Source organism: Cicer arietinum, chromosome 5 (assembly GCF_000331145.2).
Source record: "Cicer arietinum cultivar CDC Frontier isolate Library 1 chromosome 5, Cicar.CDCFrontier_v2.0, whole genome shotgun sequence".
In the NCBI taxonomy this organism is placed as follows: domain Eukaryota; kingdom Viridiplantae; phylum Streptophyta; class Magnoliopsida; order Fabales; family Fabaceae; genus Cicer; species Cicer arietinum.
This window is the reverse complement of record NC_021164.2, coordinates 78,698,048-78,712,571: the sequence shown is the minus strand read 5'-3', so window position 1 is coordinate 78,712,571 and position 14,524 is coordinate 78,698,048. Positions and strand designations below refer to the sequence as shown.

The following is a 14,524-nucleotide window of genomic DNA, read 5'->3' as shown; positions in this document are numbered from 1 at the left end:
CATGTGTCTATACAAGCGCTAAGTCTAATCTATTGCTTCAACACATAATCAAAACAATGAAAATGAAAGGAAATGCCATGTTTGTGGACTTGTAGTTATTTCGTGCCAAAACTAGACAAACGCTTCAGCTTTCACTTTCAGGTTGGTACTCTGATGGAGATCAGTTTCAGTTGGATACTGTAGCTCCTCTGACAATCCAAGAAATAAGTCTGCAATTATGGGTAGCCCAATAACAAGAAGCAAGAAACCAAAAACCATAATCAAGATTCCAACATGTGAAATCCATTGGCCATACTGTTGGTGTCGTGGTACACTTGCAGCTTGATATCCATTGCGGATGGTCCACAAGAGCAAGGCCATAGCAACGAGAGCCCCAATTATGCGCAATGATGTTGAACGTGCACTCGGAATGGTGGTTTTTGATAGCATCTTCATCTATTATCTTATAGACCGAGGCAAAACCATATAATAACAATAGGATGCAAAACCAGATAATAACAAAAGGATGCACTTATTTATATAGAGAAGCTTACGGTGATAAATAGTAAGAGTTGGATTCAAATTAAATTAAGAGCCTATATAAGAACCAAAAAATGACTAGAACCCCCAACAACAACTGGCTTCTCTAGATATTATTAATTAAATATGCAAACGGCATTTTCCTCCCTAGGATACATCTTCTACTCTTGGACGACTTGGAACAAAGCTCGATCTCTCTTAATAAAACTATGCAAGGAGGTACTTTAATTTCTTAAACAACAAAGACACTAATACTAATTTAATATGTTGTAGATAACAACATAGGAGATGTGGAAGAATGCCCATTTGTAGCGTGTTTCACATGATTTACCTAACTATAAAGTCAGAAAACTTGGAGCATGGACAAATTCAAATTGCATTTCGGTGACTATTTCAAAATATGCTTAGTTGAAGGAAATAAATACAGAAAAAGGAAAAGTGAAAATATTAAAAAGATCTCGAACGAGAAATCAGTTTTCATTTGACGTGTTTGATAAAGAGGATGCAATTCGGGCAAGAGTGAATATCCTAACTATCCAACTAAACAACCAAATTATGTTGGGGTTTACTATCTAAATCCCCATTTTACATTCCATATTTCCTCTTTTTGTCCAAAATATTCACTTCTTCAAATTAATTAACGAAATACACACGTAACTCTCTGGGAATCAAATTCCAACAGTTACTGAGTAGAAAAATAATAGAAGTTTTCTGGATTTGGAACACAATTGCGTTTGTCTGTATGCAACCCCACTCCCTCATAAAGGTTTTGGGTTTGTTTGTTAGCTTTAAGAAGTGCACCCCTCAACTACCCCTTCATTATCGTGCTTTGAACCACAAGGGTGCCCTGCATCAATCTTTTTGTTGGCCCTCGACATTCACTTTTAAAACTTCGTTTTTCAAATGCAAGTGTCTATCTAAAATAAGTTTGGAAGGTCATTTATACATTACAAAAATTTATTTTAAAAAACATGGATAGGAGGAGTGTGGAGGTAGAGGGTAGCAAACCCCATGTTTAATGTTTAGACAGCAATAAAGTGCCAACAATTCTGGATTACAGCCATCGTGTTATGCCACTAAAATTCAGTTAGTACTTGTAAAGGTTTATTAAAAAAAATCAATTATTAACAAGAGTATAAAATTATATAATCCAATTCTCTCATTGTCATCCTTGAATAAATAACATCTAGTTAACCCCGTTTAATTATTGTGTCAACCCCGCACCTCATCCAAAAATACAATTAAAATTTACCCTTTTTTTTTATCAAATTAAAATTTACCTAGTTTCTAGTGGATAAATAATACCAATTCTACGCAGGAACGCGTACTAAATAAAACATCACGAGGCACCCCCTTCTACAATGTCTGGTCTTTACAGTTGTACATTTAAAAAAAAAAAAAAAACCTACATATATCTCATGTATTATATTACCGTGCCCCTCAGATCTCATAGAGTCAAAGGTAGTAAAGTAACTCTAATCAACCATGGTAATGGCATCATAGTGTAGCTCAATAGCTAACCTAGGAAATCGAGAAGAGATCAAAATCAAGAATTTCAAGACAATTTAGGCAACAAGTTTTGTTTATTAAAAACTACTATCATGACTAACAAATACCAATGACAGTTTTAACACATTCAATGATTAAATATCTTCAACATCATAAGCATGGACTCAATCTGGTATCAACTGTTCAATTTATATCACATACGAGTAAATGAAGGTGATTCAATCCACAATCTAGTAATACAGAACAATTTGATTGCAAGCCTTTATTTATCACAAGGGGCAAAAGAAGAAGACAAAAAAGGTTTTAGTCGTTGTCTTCACGACCATAATCATAAATTATCTCAATCTGCACCAACATAACAAATTCAGTCAGAGAGAAGCACATTCCAGAGCAACATATATTTGAAGAAATATAAGGTTCTCAGAAACAGAAGAAAAGAAACAGGGGGACATGATTAAATCCAGCATACAACAAGGCCAAGCATGATAAAAAAACCCGGCATAGGGCATACAACAAAGACAATGGCCATACTCACAAACGGAGAACAGCAAATGGCTAGACTTTATTGATCTATACTGCAAGACCTTATGTGTGTGTGTGTCCTATCTGATCAATTGTGGAAAAGTGAAAACACCTTATATTCGGTACACAAGAAGGGTAATAAATGGATGATGGATTTATAAAAGGGCCCAGGAGATTGTGATAAAAGCCTAGCAATGAGAAACTTGTCACACAAATGAAGTAAATATCTAATAGGAACAACTCTTATCTAACAAAGGGTGATTGTTTGTGTTATGGCAACTTCTAGGTGGGATATGTTTCATATGGTTTCCGGTGGACCAATGCTTGGAATTATTTGAAAACCTAACAACAACCGGTGCCAGTTCGACAAAAAAGCAAGAAAAATGAAAACTAGTGCTCATAACATATGTTTGTTTTCTCTTGTTTTTGTCGAATCAACGCCGATCAATCACTATCTCTGGCATAAAGACACGGAGGACACCAAACTTCTACTTAAAGGTGGCAACATTAGTCATTGTCGAAGTTTTGAGCTATTTTTAAGCATAGGTCCACTGTAGACCACATGAGATACTTTCCCACCCTAGCAATTGCCTAGTGTAATTCATAAGTAGAATAAAATATAGAAAGTAAGAAAAAATGCTCCACGCCCAGGTAAACTCCCATGGACCCACACTATAAGCCTAAATTGAAATGGAAACACACACACCCTTTTCTCTCCATCTGAACTACCTAGCATGTGCGACAAATTCGTTCTCTCTTTCCGCCAACTAACTTTCCCTCTCATTTGTAATATAATATTTAGTTTAATCCCTCCCCTTATCAGACCCCTTATCCAGATTTAGAAAACCCATCAATACCATCCACGTGAAAAGCTTCACTGTCCTCAAGGAAGACGAAGAAAACTGATCACACAAGCTTGTCTTCCTCTTCCCTAGTTGCTTACTTGACATTAGTAGCTGTGAGTCAACCTGATTCGCTATTGAATTGGATTGATGGCTCAAATTCTCGAACGCTATTTTGAATGAACTCACTCAACAGTAAGCCAAAACGGCTTCAAGCAAGTTGCCTCACTTTGTCCCTTTTATGAATTTGAAAACCATTATTAATAAATTAATAAATAAAATACATTTTTCTTTAATATTTTATACTTTATTTTTAAAATTTATGTGAGCCACATCCCATGGTCGGTCATGCTGGGTTGGGTTGACTCATTCTGACACCTTCAGATTGTAATATTAGAAGTTAATGGTGATTAAATATTTATTTACTTAGGGAATCATCCTGCTAACTTCTAATATTATCACATTCAAGTTAGTATATAGCGCCAACACAAGGAGGGGGATGGTGGAAACATTTATTTCCGGCTATATGGAAATCAGGCTACTCACTTAACAATCAAAGGAAAGTATAGTGTGCACTCCAAAGAAAATGTTCAGAGAAATGTCTAAAGTAATTAAAAAGCACACATTCATAAACATATATTTGAACCATTTTGTGTGACATCTCACACCACAGGATACTATCAACACAAATACACACAGGGGATATAAGAGATATCTACGATTCAACACACTGCTCTTGGCAAGAGAAAAATGTGGTGTTATATGCAGGTGTTAGCCTATCGCACAGGGCACTATGTACACCATTGTCATGAAATGAACTTGCCCTAAATTCCACACACACACACACACACATATGATATATGCATATTTATATTTATGTATGCATTTACATATAAAAACATGAATTTATGCATATAACATTTATTTTTAAAATATCAATCATAGACGGCACATTTCAGTGATGCAATGGAAGTAGCAAACCAAATTAGTGACGCCAACAAAAGTAAGGAACTAATAAGCTTGGTAAATAACCATAACGACTTACCCCCTGGGGTGGAGCTGGGTTGCGAGTAAACTTGGAGCCACCAGGTGCCCAAGGAACTATCATACATAAAAAAAATAGGAGTAAAAAGGATTAGATCAGAACTGGATCAAATAACAAACCAGAAAAGAGATGGACCAGCCAATGAGTAGAATTTAACATACTCAGAAAAGATTGGCAAATAATTCAACGCTCAAGACTAGAAAAACTAAAAATGGGCAAAACATTTCCTTTGTGCTTATGCTCAAAGTCAGATTGTATCTGAGGTAAATGAACTGTTTCATAACTCATACTAATGGTTCTTTTTGTAAACAAAGATACTGTTTAATGATTACCAATAACATTCCAAATAATCTTATTATGACACTTCCCTCAACTCCTATCAGCACTCCTTTAAACATGCACCTCACCAAGCAAAAGTTAAGGTTTGTTTGGAGGAAACAGTGCTTGCAATTTATTACAATTGAAGATAACAACATAACACTAAACTGATTTTCAACCATGTCTTATTACCTATCATTCATGTGCTGCTAGGTATAATAAAAAAATCAAAATGTTATGAACATGATGTGCAATAACAAATTAGTACTGAGATTAATCTTCAATCAGTCTGTATTTATTTACCAATATAAGGATCAGGATGGCGCCACTTATTGTAGCTAGCTTCAGCATCTGCTATCAACCTATCAATCGTATCAGGGTCGTCCTGTATACATTACATATCCAATTACAAATCAGATTTGTTATTGCAAATGGAACTTTTTAATCAAAACGCAGTCGAACCAATAAATTAATAAAATGCAGCTTAATTTTGAATTTGGAGAACAAAATTAGGGTGATTGCAAAATGCTATGATCTCGAAAAGGCAAATTGAAAGAGAAGAGGGAAAACGAACCACGTGTCTGTTTTGCTCGAACCTATCACGGAGGTTAGAAGCCTGAAAAGACAAAGAAATGAATCAGAAAATAAAAATTGAAATTGAAATTGGGGAATGAGAGAGAGAGTGAAGATGGATACGTCGTCGTAGAATAGATGGCGATGAACGGCCCAGTTGAGAGTGTCTTTAAGGGCGCGCCTATACAGAATCCGAACCTTTTCTTTCTGCGCCGCGCGCCGAGCAACGTACGCTGCCGTCGATATGCTCATTTCTCTTTCTCTCTCCTCAAACTCCTTTTTTTTCCTTCACTTCGGAGTGAGTTTACAGACTATCATTTCATAACAACAAACAACCAGAGAGAGAGAATGAGGAACGGCGTCGTATTATCATTGGGCTTTTGGGCTGCTTTTAATAGTTGGACCAGATACTTTAGAACTTCTGGAGGCTATTTTAGTTTTACACCCTGCTTCTGCACCCCTGCTTTTACTAAAATATATGTCCTCTATTTTTGTGTGGTATTTTCGAAACCTCATTCAAAAATCCAAAGAGGAGATAATGTAAATATAGTATGATATTTTAATTTAAATGCAAATAACACTTTTTCTTAAAATAAAAGTGAAAAAACAACAAAAATAATTCAATTAAAGTTTGGACTAAAGTAAAAGGTGAATTTTACCTTTTGGGACTTCTTTTGAATTTCATCCAATTGAGGGGCTAAAGTGATAGTGTAACAAATTAAAAGATTAAGTTGAGAGCTGCTCAATAACAAAAATATTTAGGTACGCTTGTTTTTGGTTTGAGGTAGATGAGACATAATATTTTAGATAAAATTTATTTGATTTATTAAGAGGAGGGGGGAGAAGGTAAAACTCCTCCTAAAGTGGGTTTTGTTTTCTCTCTATCTTGAGGGAATTTGGATGGAACAAGAGAGGAAGGGTTCAATATATAACTAAAAACTTATTTAAAATTTCTCCTCACTCCTTGAACCAAATATAAAACCATTGTCCTCACTACTCTTAATTAAACCAAACAGACTTTGACAATGCTAATTTTTGAAGACTATTTAAATGTGTTTGGAACTACATTTCCATCAAATTTCTCGTAGTATTTTCGCTATGACTTTTAAGAAGCTACAAATACTAGCGGTGGGTAAAAGCACGGTCATGTCGTATTAATTAACAAGTGAAGGAGCAAAGTGATGGTAAATCTATGTTCTAAAGTGATTTCAAATTTCAAATTGAGGGATTAGATTGTGGGTCTAGAATTTGGTTTAATTTGGAGAAAAAATGATTTGGAATGAAATCCACATGCCCTCTCATATCAAATACAAGAAGGCTACAACCTATCTATCTTCATATACTATATATGTCATAAGTGATTAAATTAGGAATCTTCCACCAAATATTATTCTTATACACATGCTCAAAAAGCTAATCCATGATGCTACTCCAAAGTCCCGTTGGATAAGATAATACATCTCTCTTTCGCATAATCATTAACGATGAGTTTGAATTCGAGTCTGAAAATACAACAGTTTATTCTTGAATGAGAACTTTGCCGTTTATATATTATATCATAATATGCTATTCAACTCAAGTAATTAACATTATGTATAGGGATATCCATTTTATGTAGTAGTATAAAAGAAATTTAATTCATAACCAACCATCACTGATATTATGAATTGTAGTGACCCATGTTTATGAATTATGACAACAAATTTAAGGGCAAAGTGCCATGGAGAATTCTATTCTCTTGCAAAACAGTAGTAGTAATAGAAAAGGCGACAGAAGTAGAAATGAACTATGTGTTTGGTGACAAAATTCATGTGTGTCAGGCTTAAAGGGCCACAGCTTTGAAGTTGGTTTAGCGACACCACCAAATTAGTTAGAGGTTAGACCCCATCGGTGTTCCTGTGAGTGAAGCACCATATCATATCATATCGTTAATTAAAGCCACAAAAAAAGTGATATAGTTAATGAGTTCGGCATGCGATGCGAATGCCAACCTATTAGTGTTTACTACTACAACTACAAATACGGATGAATACGGTGCTTGAGCTCATGAGACCAATTAATATAGGTTGGTAGTTGAGGTGGTAGCTCAAATACTCATCAATCACTCTCCAACTACATCGGAAATACCCAAATAGTATAAGCAAAAAGCTAAATATTGGAGTATGAGTTTTTTCAAAATGAAGAAATATATAAAAAGTTGCTTAATTGTTGATAAACAATGTATTTCAATAGTAGTAAAAAATACTCATGTACTAGTATGTCATCAAGAATCATATATAATATAAAACACAATCAAAAAAAAAAAAAACTTCATTGCTAACTTCAAGATAATTAACAAACAACCACAATATGACAATCTCACTCATTTCTTGTGATCAAAGTCAACAAAGAAAAAAAACATTACACAATATCAAGTTCTTGTTGATTTTTCATTCTTCAATGGAAAATTAAGTCACATACATTGTGACTTCAAATTCTGTACTATTCCTAATATATTTTGTATCCGGCCAATACAAGAAAGCCTCTTCCTTCTTGCTTTTCTCAAGATGAGAGACATTAACCTTTCCCTTACGTATATCTTTCATCTATCTACAAAAGAAAATACTTAGATCTCTATATATGTAATAATCATATATAGTAACCAATTAAATATTAATTAGGATTATTATTATTAGCAAAGTATGCTAAAACCCCAACAAATGGTGCATTAATATATGTGGTTGGCTCAGACTTTATATAATCAGCCCTGTCATCCATATAAACATCATCTTCACCAGGTCCGCCCACAATGGCTCCAACAAGAACATTTGGGTTAGGATTTGTTGAATTGAAGTAAATTGAACCTTCTTTGCAAGCAATCTTTTGAGGATGATCCTTAATGTTAGGTAAAGATGAACCACGGTGATGAATACGTTGTGGATAATTGTTACCATAACCAACCATGTAAGATAAACCCAATGGATTATCACCTAAAATGTAATCAACTTGTCTCTTAGCACGTTCACGAAGTGTTTGTGCACTAACATAAACGTTACCACAGTTGATGGATTGTGACGTGCGAGATAAGTAATTGGCGTAGACTAATTCGAGGAATGCAATTGATGTTGCATGTTGTAAATTGCTTCCACCTGGTCTGTATATGAGTCCACCAGGAGTGTACTCTATGTGTGAACTTGATGTTTCTGGTATTAGTGTGCATAGGAAGCTCTCTGCTGATGCCTTGTAAGAGTCAAGAGAATATACATTTCCTTCTAGGACTTCCTAATAAAAGTACAATTTATCAAGTTAATATAACATGATTCAACAGTTGGATTTGTAAAATTCATATTCTGTATAAAATTATAACAAATGTATTGATGTTAAGTTTGACACCTAGTGTTAACGTCTGGTTAAAAAATGTGACATATTAAATTGGGTGATTTAAGTTTACCAGATGAATTGAATAGAAAAACAGAGTAGGTGTATGACCTTGGAGACAAGAACGTTGAGGCCAGCATGCTTGTTGTCCCAACCAAATTCATTTATGTTGTCTTCAGCACCAAGTGTTTTACCATTGCTTTGAATGTAGTTGAGGAAATTTTCATCTTGTGTCGCCCTCCTTAACCATGCGGCACCCCATAACAATTCGTCCTGATAGAGTACAAAATTGCCATGATCAGACAATCACATATAGTAATTAATTTCCTATTTAACTCGGGTCATGTGATTGAAGCATAATCACGTGTCAATTTGAGACGGTCCCCAAAATTCTCGAGATGCAAGTTAGTTTAACGCTTTTCATATGTGTCGGACTCACGTGAATGAGTAATTAGTTAATTAAGTAGTGTTTTGATGTACTGGGACTATCTACTACACTCTAAAATTTCAACAAAATTACGACTGCAATTTCAAACATATCCCATGTAACTTTGCAATGTGATTTTCACAAATTCACCGATGCTAAAAAACACTATATAAAACAATTGAGTTGTCATTGTCATTTTATATCTATATACTCCAATGCGACGAAAAACAAAATCAGCTAAATGTTCGCAGCTCGATTCTCACCAGTATTACTAGTAAGAGAGTGCAGAAAAAATCCAAATCCACCGCTTATATTTTTTTATATCTTATTTAATTTTCTAAACTTATTTCATCACATCACTGTTTTATTTCTCGTTTATTTAAATTTGATTTATTTTACATCTTAAAATTGGTCCAACACATATATATTGGTTTAAAACGAACTTTTAACATGAGATATTTTAAAATTTGTAATAGTATTTCAATAAAATTACTAAACGTTTTATCAAAAATAATATTTTTTTAATTGATGATAAAGTCAATTAATTTAATGTTTATTAAAAGTATTAATTTTAAATAAAATTTTATTATTTTTAGTTTTTTAAATATTAGACTAAGGCTCTAATTGACTTCAGTATTTAATTATCTTTTGATCATAAAAAAAAATTGTGGACACATTAATTTGTGCATCAAGTGAAATAAAAGTTTTGCTTGGAGTACGATGTTTGATCACGTGAATCCATTGCAATATCATTGTCCATATATATCATTCTCACTGTCTCATAAATGGAAAGTTCAAAATGATATCATCAAATACGTAAATAAAAAGGAAAAAAGACATCAACATAATTGAAAAGAAGTGGGAGGAGTCAATAACTACTAGTAGTACTTACCTGGTATCCATCAAAATCACAATAAAAAGGGCAGACACCATCCTTAACATTAGCATTGTCACTGTATGCACCCCTGTAACTATCTGCAAATTCGAAGGCCTTAACAGCACTTCGGAGTAATGTCTCTGAATAACCAGGGTCCGATGATCGGAATGCCATGGATGAAGCGGCAAGGGCAGCTGCGGTTTCGCCGGCGACATCCGAAGCTGGGTTAGGTGCATCAATAGCATACACACTCCTGCTTGTGTCCATGTCTTCTGGCCTCTCCCAGCAGTTGTGGTCTGCGATTGGGTCACCCACCTAGTAGTATGAACAATCTTGTTATTAATAAAAAAATTAGATTTCACGTTGTAAAGATTTTTAAATTAATCATAATATTGTATAGAAAATGTGAGTCGTTTTAGCTATGCGGATATCGATCTAACCTGAGACCTCACAATTAAAATAGTTGTTTTCAAAACATAATTAATATTTGTGAGGTGAAATGTGACCTTAGGACACAACTTAACATACATAACCCATGTTGTATTTAGGATTTAATAGCTCAACTATTTTGAATTAAAATCGAAGAATTAAAAAAGTAAAAATTAAGATGTAAAAATATTAATTTAACTTGATTAGTAGCATTTTTCTTCTCTACCAATGATACATAACTTACTAGTATTGGGTACAAGCCACGACATTTAAAAAAAACAATGCATGTCAATAAAATGAATTTTTTTTTTCTATATGATGTATAATGTAAGGTAATATGAAAATGTAAAAAAAATGTTCAAAAAGTAAAAAAACAGTGTCCACATCAATTGAACTCTACAATTTTCTTTTTTGGTATGTACTCTACAAAATTTATTATTCGGTAATTTTAATCATTTGTTAAGTTAAATCAAATTAAAAGTTGATAGAAAAATAAAATAAAATATTAACAAGTATTCTTAGAATATTTATTAATAATTTATATGTAAAAAGAAATTTGAAAATCATATAATTCATATTTTAGAATTGTAAAAATTAAAAAAAGTTCTTTTAAATTTTATTTTTTTTATGCATTAAAGTACTTGTATGATTAAAAAATATTAAACCAAATGGAAGGTGAGAAACACTGTTATGTTTGGCGCGTTGGTGACGTACAATGGGAGTATATAGTCCAAAAGGGTAAAGAAACGAAAATTTGCATTTATTCAGAAGAACAGTTGCAAGGCCATGAAATTCACGGACTCCAAGGATAGGAACTGGTCCACCCCACATAATGAGACGGGAAATGTTAGTACTCAAAAATTACTTATATTTTTTATGAAAAAAATATGGGAAATGCTAATAAAAGAAAGTATATGGGGAAATGCTAATAAAATGTCCTTGGAAATTTATTAAAAATTGGAATATAGAAAAAAAATTGACAGATAGAAGTATTTTATACTTAAAACTTATAAAGTGAAATTTTTAAGTTAAAATTTATGTTTTATTTTTTTCTGGTTGCTTAACAGATCAGTTGTTAACATGATCTAAAAAATATAGTCAAAATTTTCTTTTAATATTTTATGAATTTCAAATTATATGTCATTTTGATAATCTTACACAAAGTAATGTAGTTAATGTTTTACGAAAAATAGAAATTATAAGTTATAAAAATATACTACATATATAGTATAGGAAACATAAATTAAGACATAAATAGTATAGGAAACATAAATTAAGACATCAATTTTTTAAATATCATTTTAATTTATACTTTATTCTGGTGGAAGCACATTTATTTTAATTTTAATAAATTTACATAATATTTTTTAGGTGAAATTTACATAAAATTTTATAAAAATGATAAAAGTAGAGGCATTGGTGAAAAGTATTTCTCTTAAAATAGTTTTAGAAATAACTAATATTACAAGTTCGCAAGAAATAATCTAGTATTACAAGTTTATGAACAGAGTGTGAATTTGTAACAATCACGAAGCAATGCTGAAATGTAAAGTCATATCCTAACTTTCGTAAAAAAAAAATAACCACACGCAATCGATTGAACAACTGAAAGGAAATGTAAATAAATTGGCACACCTGTCTTGGAACGCATAAATTTCAATAGTGGCAGGACAGTGATGATTTCCCATTTCAATAAATTGATTCAGGGAATTAGTTAACAGGAAAATACCCCTACTACAACTAGGACTTATAAAAATGAGAAGCATAGAAGACGACAATAGTACTCATAAATAAATTAATTAAGGAGGAGGGAGGAGTGGGAACGGTGGGAGTGGGAAATCATCAACAAATTACCCAACCATTAGCAAATGCAAAATCATACATTAATTATCATATAATAACATAATAGCATGTAGTGTCAAATATTAAAGAAAATAGATCAATACAAATAATTTAAATTTTAGATTAAATATACTTTTTTAATCAATAGTAGAGAGAGTAAAAATTGTTTTAAAAATTGTTAAAAATAGTAACAATAAGAGAATAGTAAGAGTACCTGAACGAAAATGCGATTGGGCTGAGAAACGGTCTTCAACAAATAATCAGTACTCCAACGAATTGCGACCAAAGCGTTTCTGAGTTCATTGGGAGGCATGTTGTCACCGAATTCAATTACACTCCACGACAACATTGTCGTCGTGAATGCCATCGGAAACCCAAATTTCACATTATCACCGGCGTCGTAATACCCGCCGGTAAGGTCGAAGTTGTAATTCCACCCATCACTGAGACCCGAATTCCCACGCCACTTCAATCTCTGGTCCTCCGGCAGAAACCCCGATCGTTGTCCTTCGAAGAAGAGTATCGCCTTCGATAATGCCTCCTGATAATCATGTGCACCGCTGCTTCCTCCAATGACCACCACAAGCACCGCAACAAATACGCACAATTTCAATAACGGTTTGCCCAATGCCATTTTGAGACGGTTGGTTATTTTCTTTGGTAACCGTGATGAATGAATGAATGAATGTAATGCGTTGTTATGGGTAAGTGGGTGTTGTTATTTATAAATGAATAAAAACGTAGTAGTGTGTTAGAGATGGTGTCACGGGGTGAGTCTTGAAAGCGAAGTTTATTTTATAAGAGAAAACAAACACAGTAACTGAGAGAAAGAGAGAGTAAAAGAAAAAAAAAGAAGGATGATATTTGGAGCGAAAGAGGGGGGATGTGTGTGACTTGTGACTTGTGAGTGTGTGTCAGTGATATCACATGCCAAACAATACTTAGCATATCACAAAGGTGTGAGACTGTGAGGGTCTAGGGAACTTTTTTTTCTCCTGGGTCCCTTTCTTTTTTTTCTTTTAGCAATTTAACTGTTACTATTAATGTGTGGAGAAAAATAATTATTTGGTTATAAAAGGTAACCGCAAATAAGACTTTATTTTATTACAATCAGATGATTAATCAACGGTTATTATCACAATTACATTATTTTATTCACTTAAATGCTTTTTTACAAGTTGATTTAAAAAAAAATTGGATTTTAGTTTAATTGAGTTATGTATTTTTTTAATAATTATTTATTGTTTTTCATAATCAAGTATTTAATTTATGCGTATGCGAGCACTTAAAGTTGCGTCTCACACAAGAAGAAGGTTGGGTGCAACATTTTTCTCAAACATAAGTATTGGGACGGACGCAATAATATTTGCCGAGGGGGTGTTCAAGTTCATTGTCATCATTACACATTCCTTTTTTAATATTTTGTAAATTCATGGCATGAAGCAAAAAAAATGTGTATGTGGAAAATACAATGAAGTACTCCACCCATACTCAAACATAAAAAAAATGTTTATAGTCGGTGGATTAAAATATAAATAAAATTTAATTAATTTTACATTATTTAATACTATTATTATCAAAATATTATATAAAATTAAATGAAAAGTAGAAGTTTAAAAAATATAATTAGTATATTTTTGATCGAATGAAGACAATTAATTGAATACACGGAAGTAGTAGGTCATAAGCATTTTTGTTTTGTTTTATCCTACACTAAAATTGTATTTTGTAGCTTATTTATTAAGCTATGTTTTAATCTAAGAGAATAAATTATGCAGTTCATGGATTAAGATTGATTGGGAAGATGGACATTACATCCCTTTTTATTGTACTTGATTCCCTAACTATTGTTCAAATGATTTGCTCATAATTCATAAAGCTTAAATTCTTATTTGTAGCCACTTCTTCGTGAATCTTTATTTTTGCTAGATCATATTGAATGAAGATGTGAAATAAAACATATCTATTGGAAGATTAATTAGATAAGTTTTAATATTGGTCACTTTAATAATTTTATTTTGATGGAGTTGTCTCATTCTCCACCTTTTAACTCTTTGTTTAAATGATTATCATAATTGATTTTTTCCCCTTTATATATAAAAAAATTTAAGGTACTAACAAATAAAATTTATATTGGAAAAAAAAACTGAAGTCTAAAATTTGAACGTAGAATTTCCAATTTACTTTAAAAGTAAAAAAATTTATATTTAAATGTTTAAGCAGTGCTCTATGCCCTACATTTGTTAACCTTTTCTAAAAATATA

General features: G+C 32.6%; 2 protein-coding genes across 2 annotated transcripts; both read right to left on the bottom strand.

Annotated features, from left to right (window-relative positions):
• Window positions 1–2,125: 2,125 nt before the first annotated feature.
• On the bottom strand, window positions 2,126–5,648 carry LOC101507510 (NADH dehydrogenase [ubiquinone] 1 beta subcomplex subunit 9). The gene is made up of 5 exons (XM_004500708.4): window positions 5,452–5,648; window positions 5,330–5,371; window positions 5,059–5,140; window positions 4,438–4,493; window positions 2,126–2,373 (listed from the first exon to the last, which is right to left on the bottom strand). Exons 1-5 carry the CDS (start codon window positions 5,578–5,580, stop codon window positions 2,332–2,334), a joined length of 351 nt encoding a protein of 116 aa, XP_004500765.1. The 5' UTR covers window positions 5,581–5,648; the 3' UTR covers window positions 2,126–2,331.
• Window positions 5,649–7,622: 1,974 nt separating this feature from the next.
• Window positions 7,623–13,031, bottom strand: LOC101508047 (endoglucanase 24). The gene is made up of 4 exons (XM_004500709.4): window positions 12,475–13,031; window positions 10,005–10,304; window positions 8,797–8,958; window positions 7,623–8,589 (listed from the first exon to the last, which is right to left on the bottom strand). The coding sequence occupies exons 1-4, from the start codon at window positions 12,892–12,894 to the stop codon at window positions 7,981–7,983; spliced, it is 1,491 nt and encodes a 496-aa protein (XP_004500766.1). The 5' UTR covers window positions 12,895–13,031; the 3' UTR covers window positions 7,623–7,980.
• Window positions 13,032–14,524: the final 1,493 nt, after the last annotated feature.

Bases quoted from the DNA above. Each gene is read 5' to 3' on its own strand.
- LOC101507510 (XM_004500708.4), bottom strand. From the start codon at position 5,580: ATGAGCATATCGACGGCAGCGTACGTTGCTCGGCGCGCGGCGCAGAAA. The intron at 5,141-5,329 runs GTTCGTTTTCCC...TAATGTATACAG, and splicing joins TCGAGCAAAACAGACACGTG to GACGACCCTGATACGATTGA. The intron at 4,494-5,058 runs GTAAATAAATAC...TATGTATGATAG, and splicing joins CCATCCTGATCCTTATATTG to TTCCTTGGGCACCTGGTGGC.
- LOC101508047 (XM_004500709.4), bottom strand. From the start codon at position 12,894: ATGGCATTGGGCAAACCGTTATTGAAATTGTGCGTATTTGTTGCGGTG. The intron at 10,305-12,474 runs GTACTCTTACTA...TCATACTACTAG, and splicing joins CCAATCGCATTTTCGTTCAG to GTGGGTGACCCAATCGCAGA. The intron at 8,959-10,004 runs GTAAGTACTACT...GTACTCTATCAG, and splicing joins GTGATTTTGATGGATACCAG to GACGAATTGTTATGGGGTGC.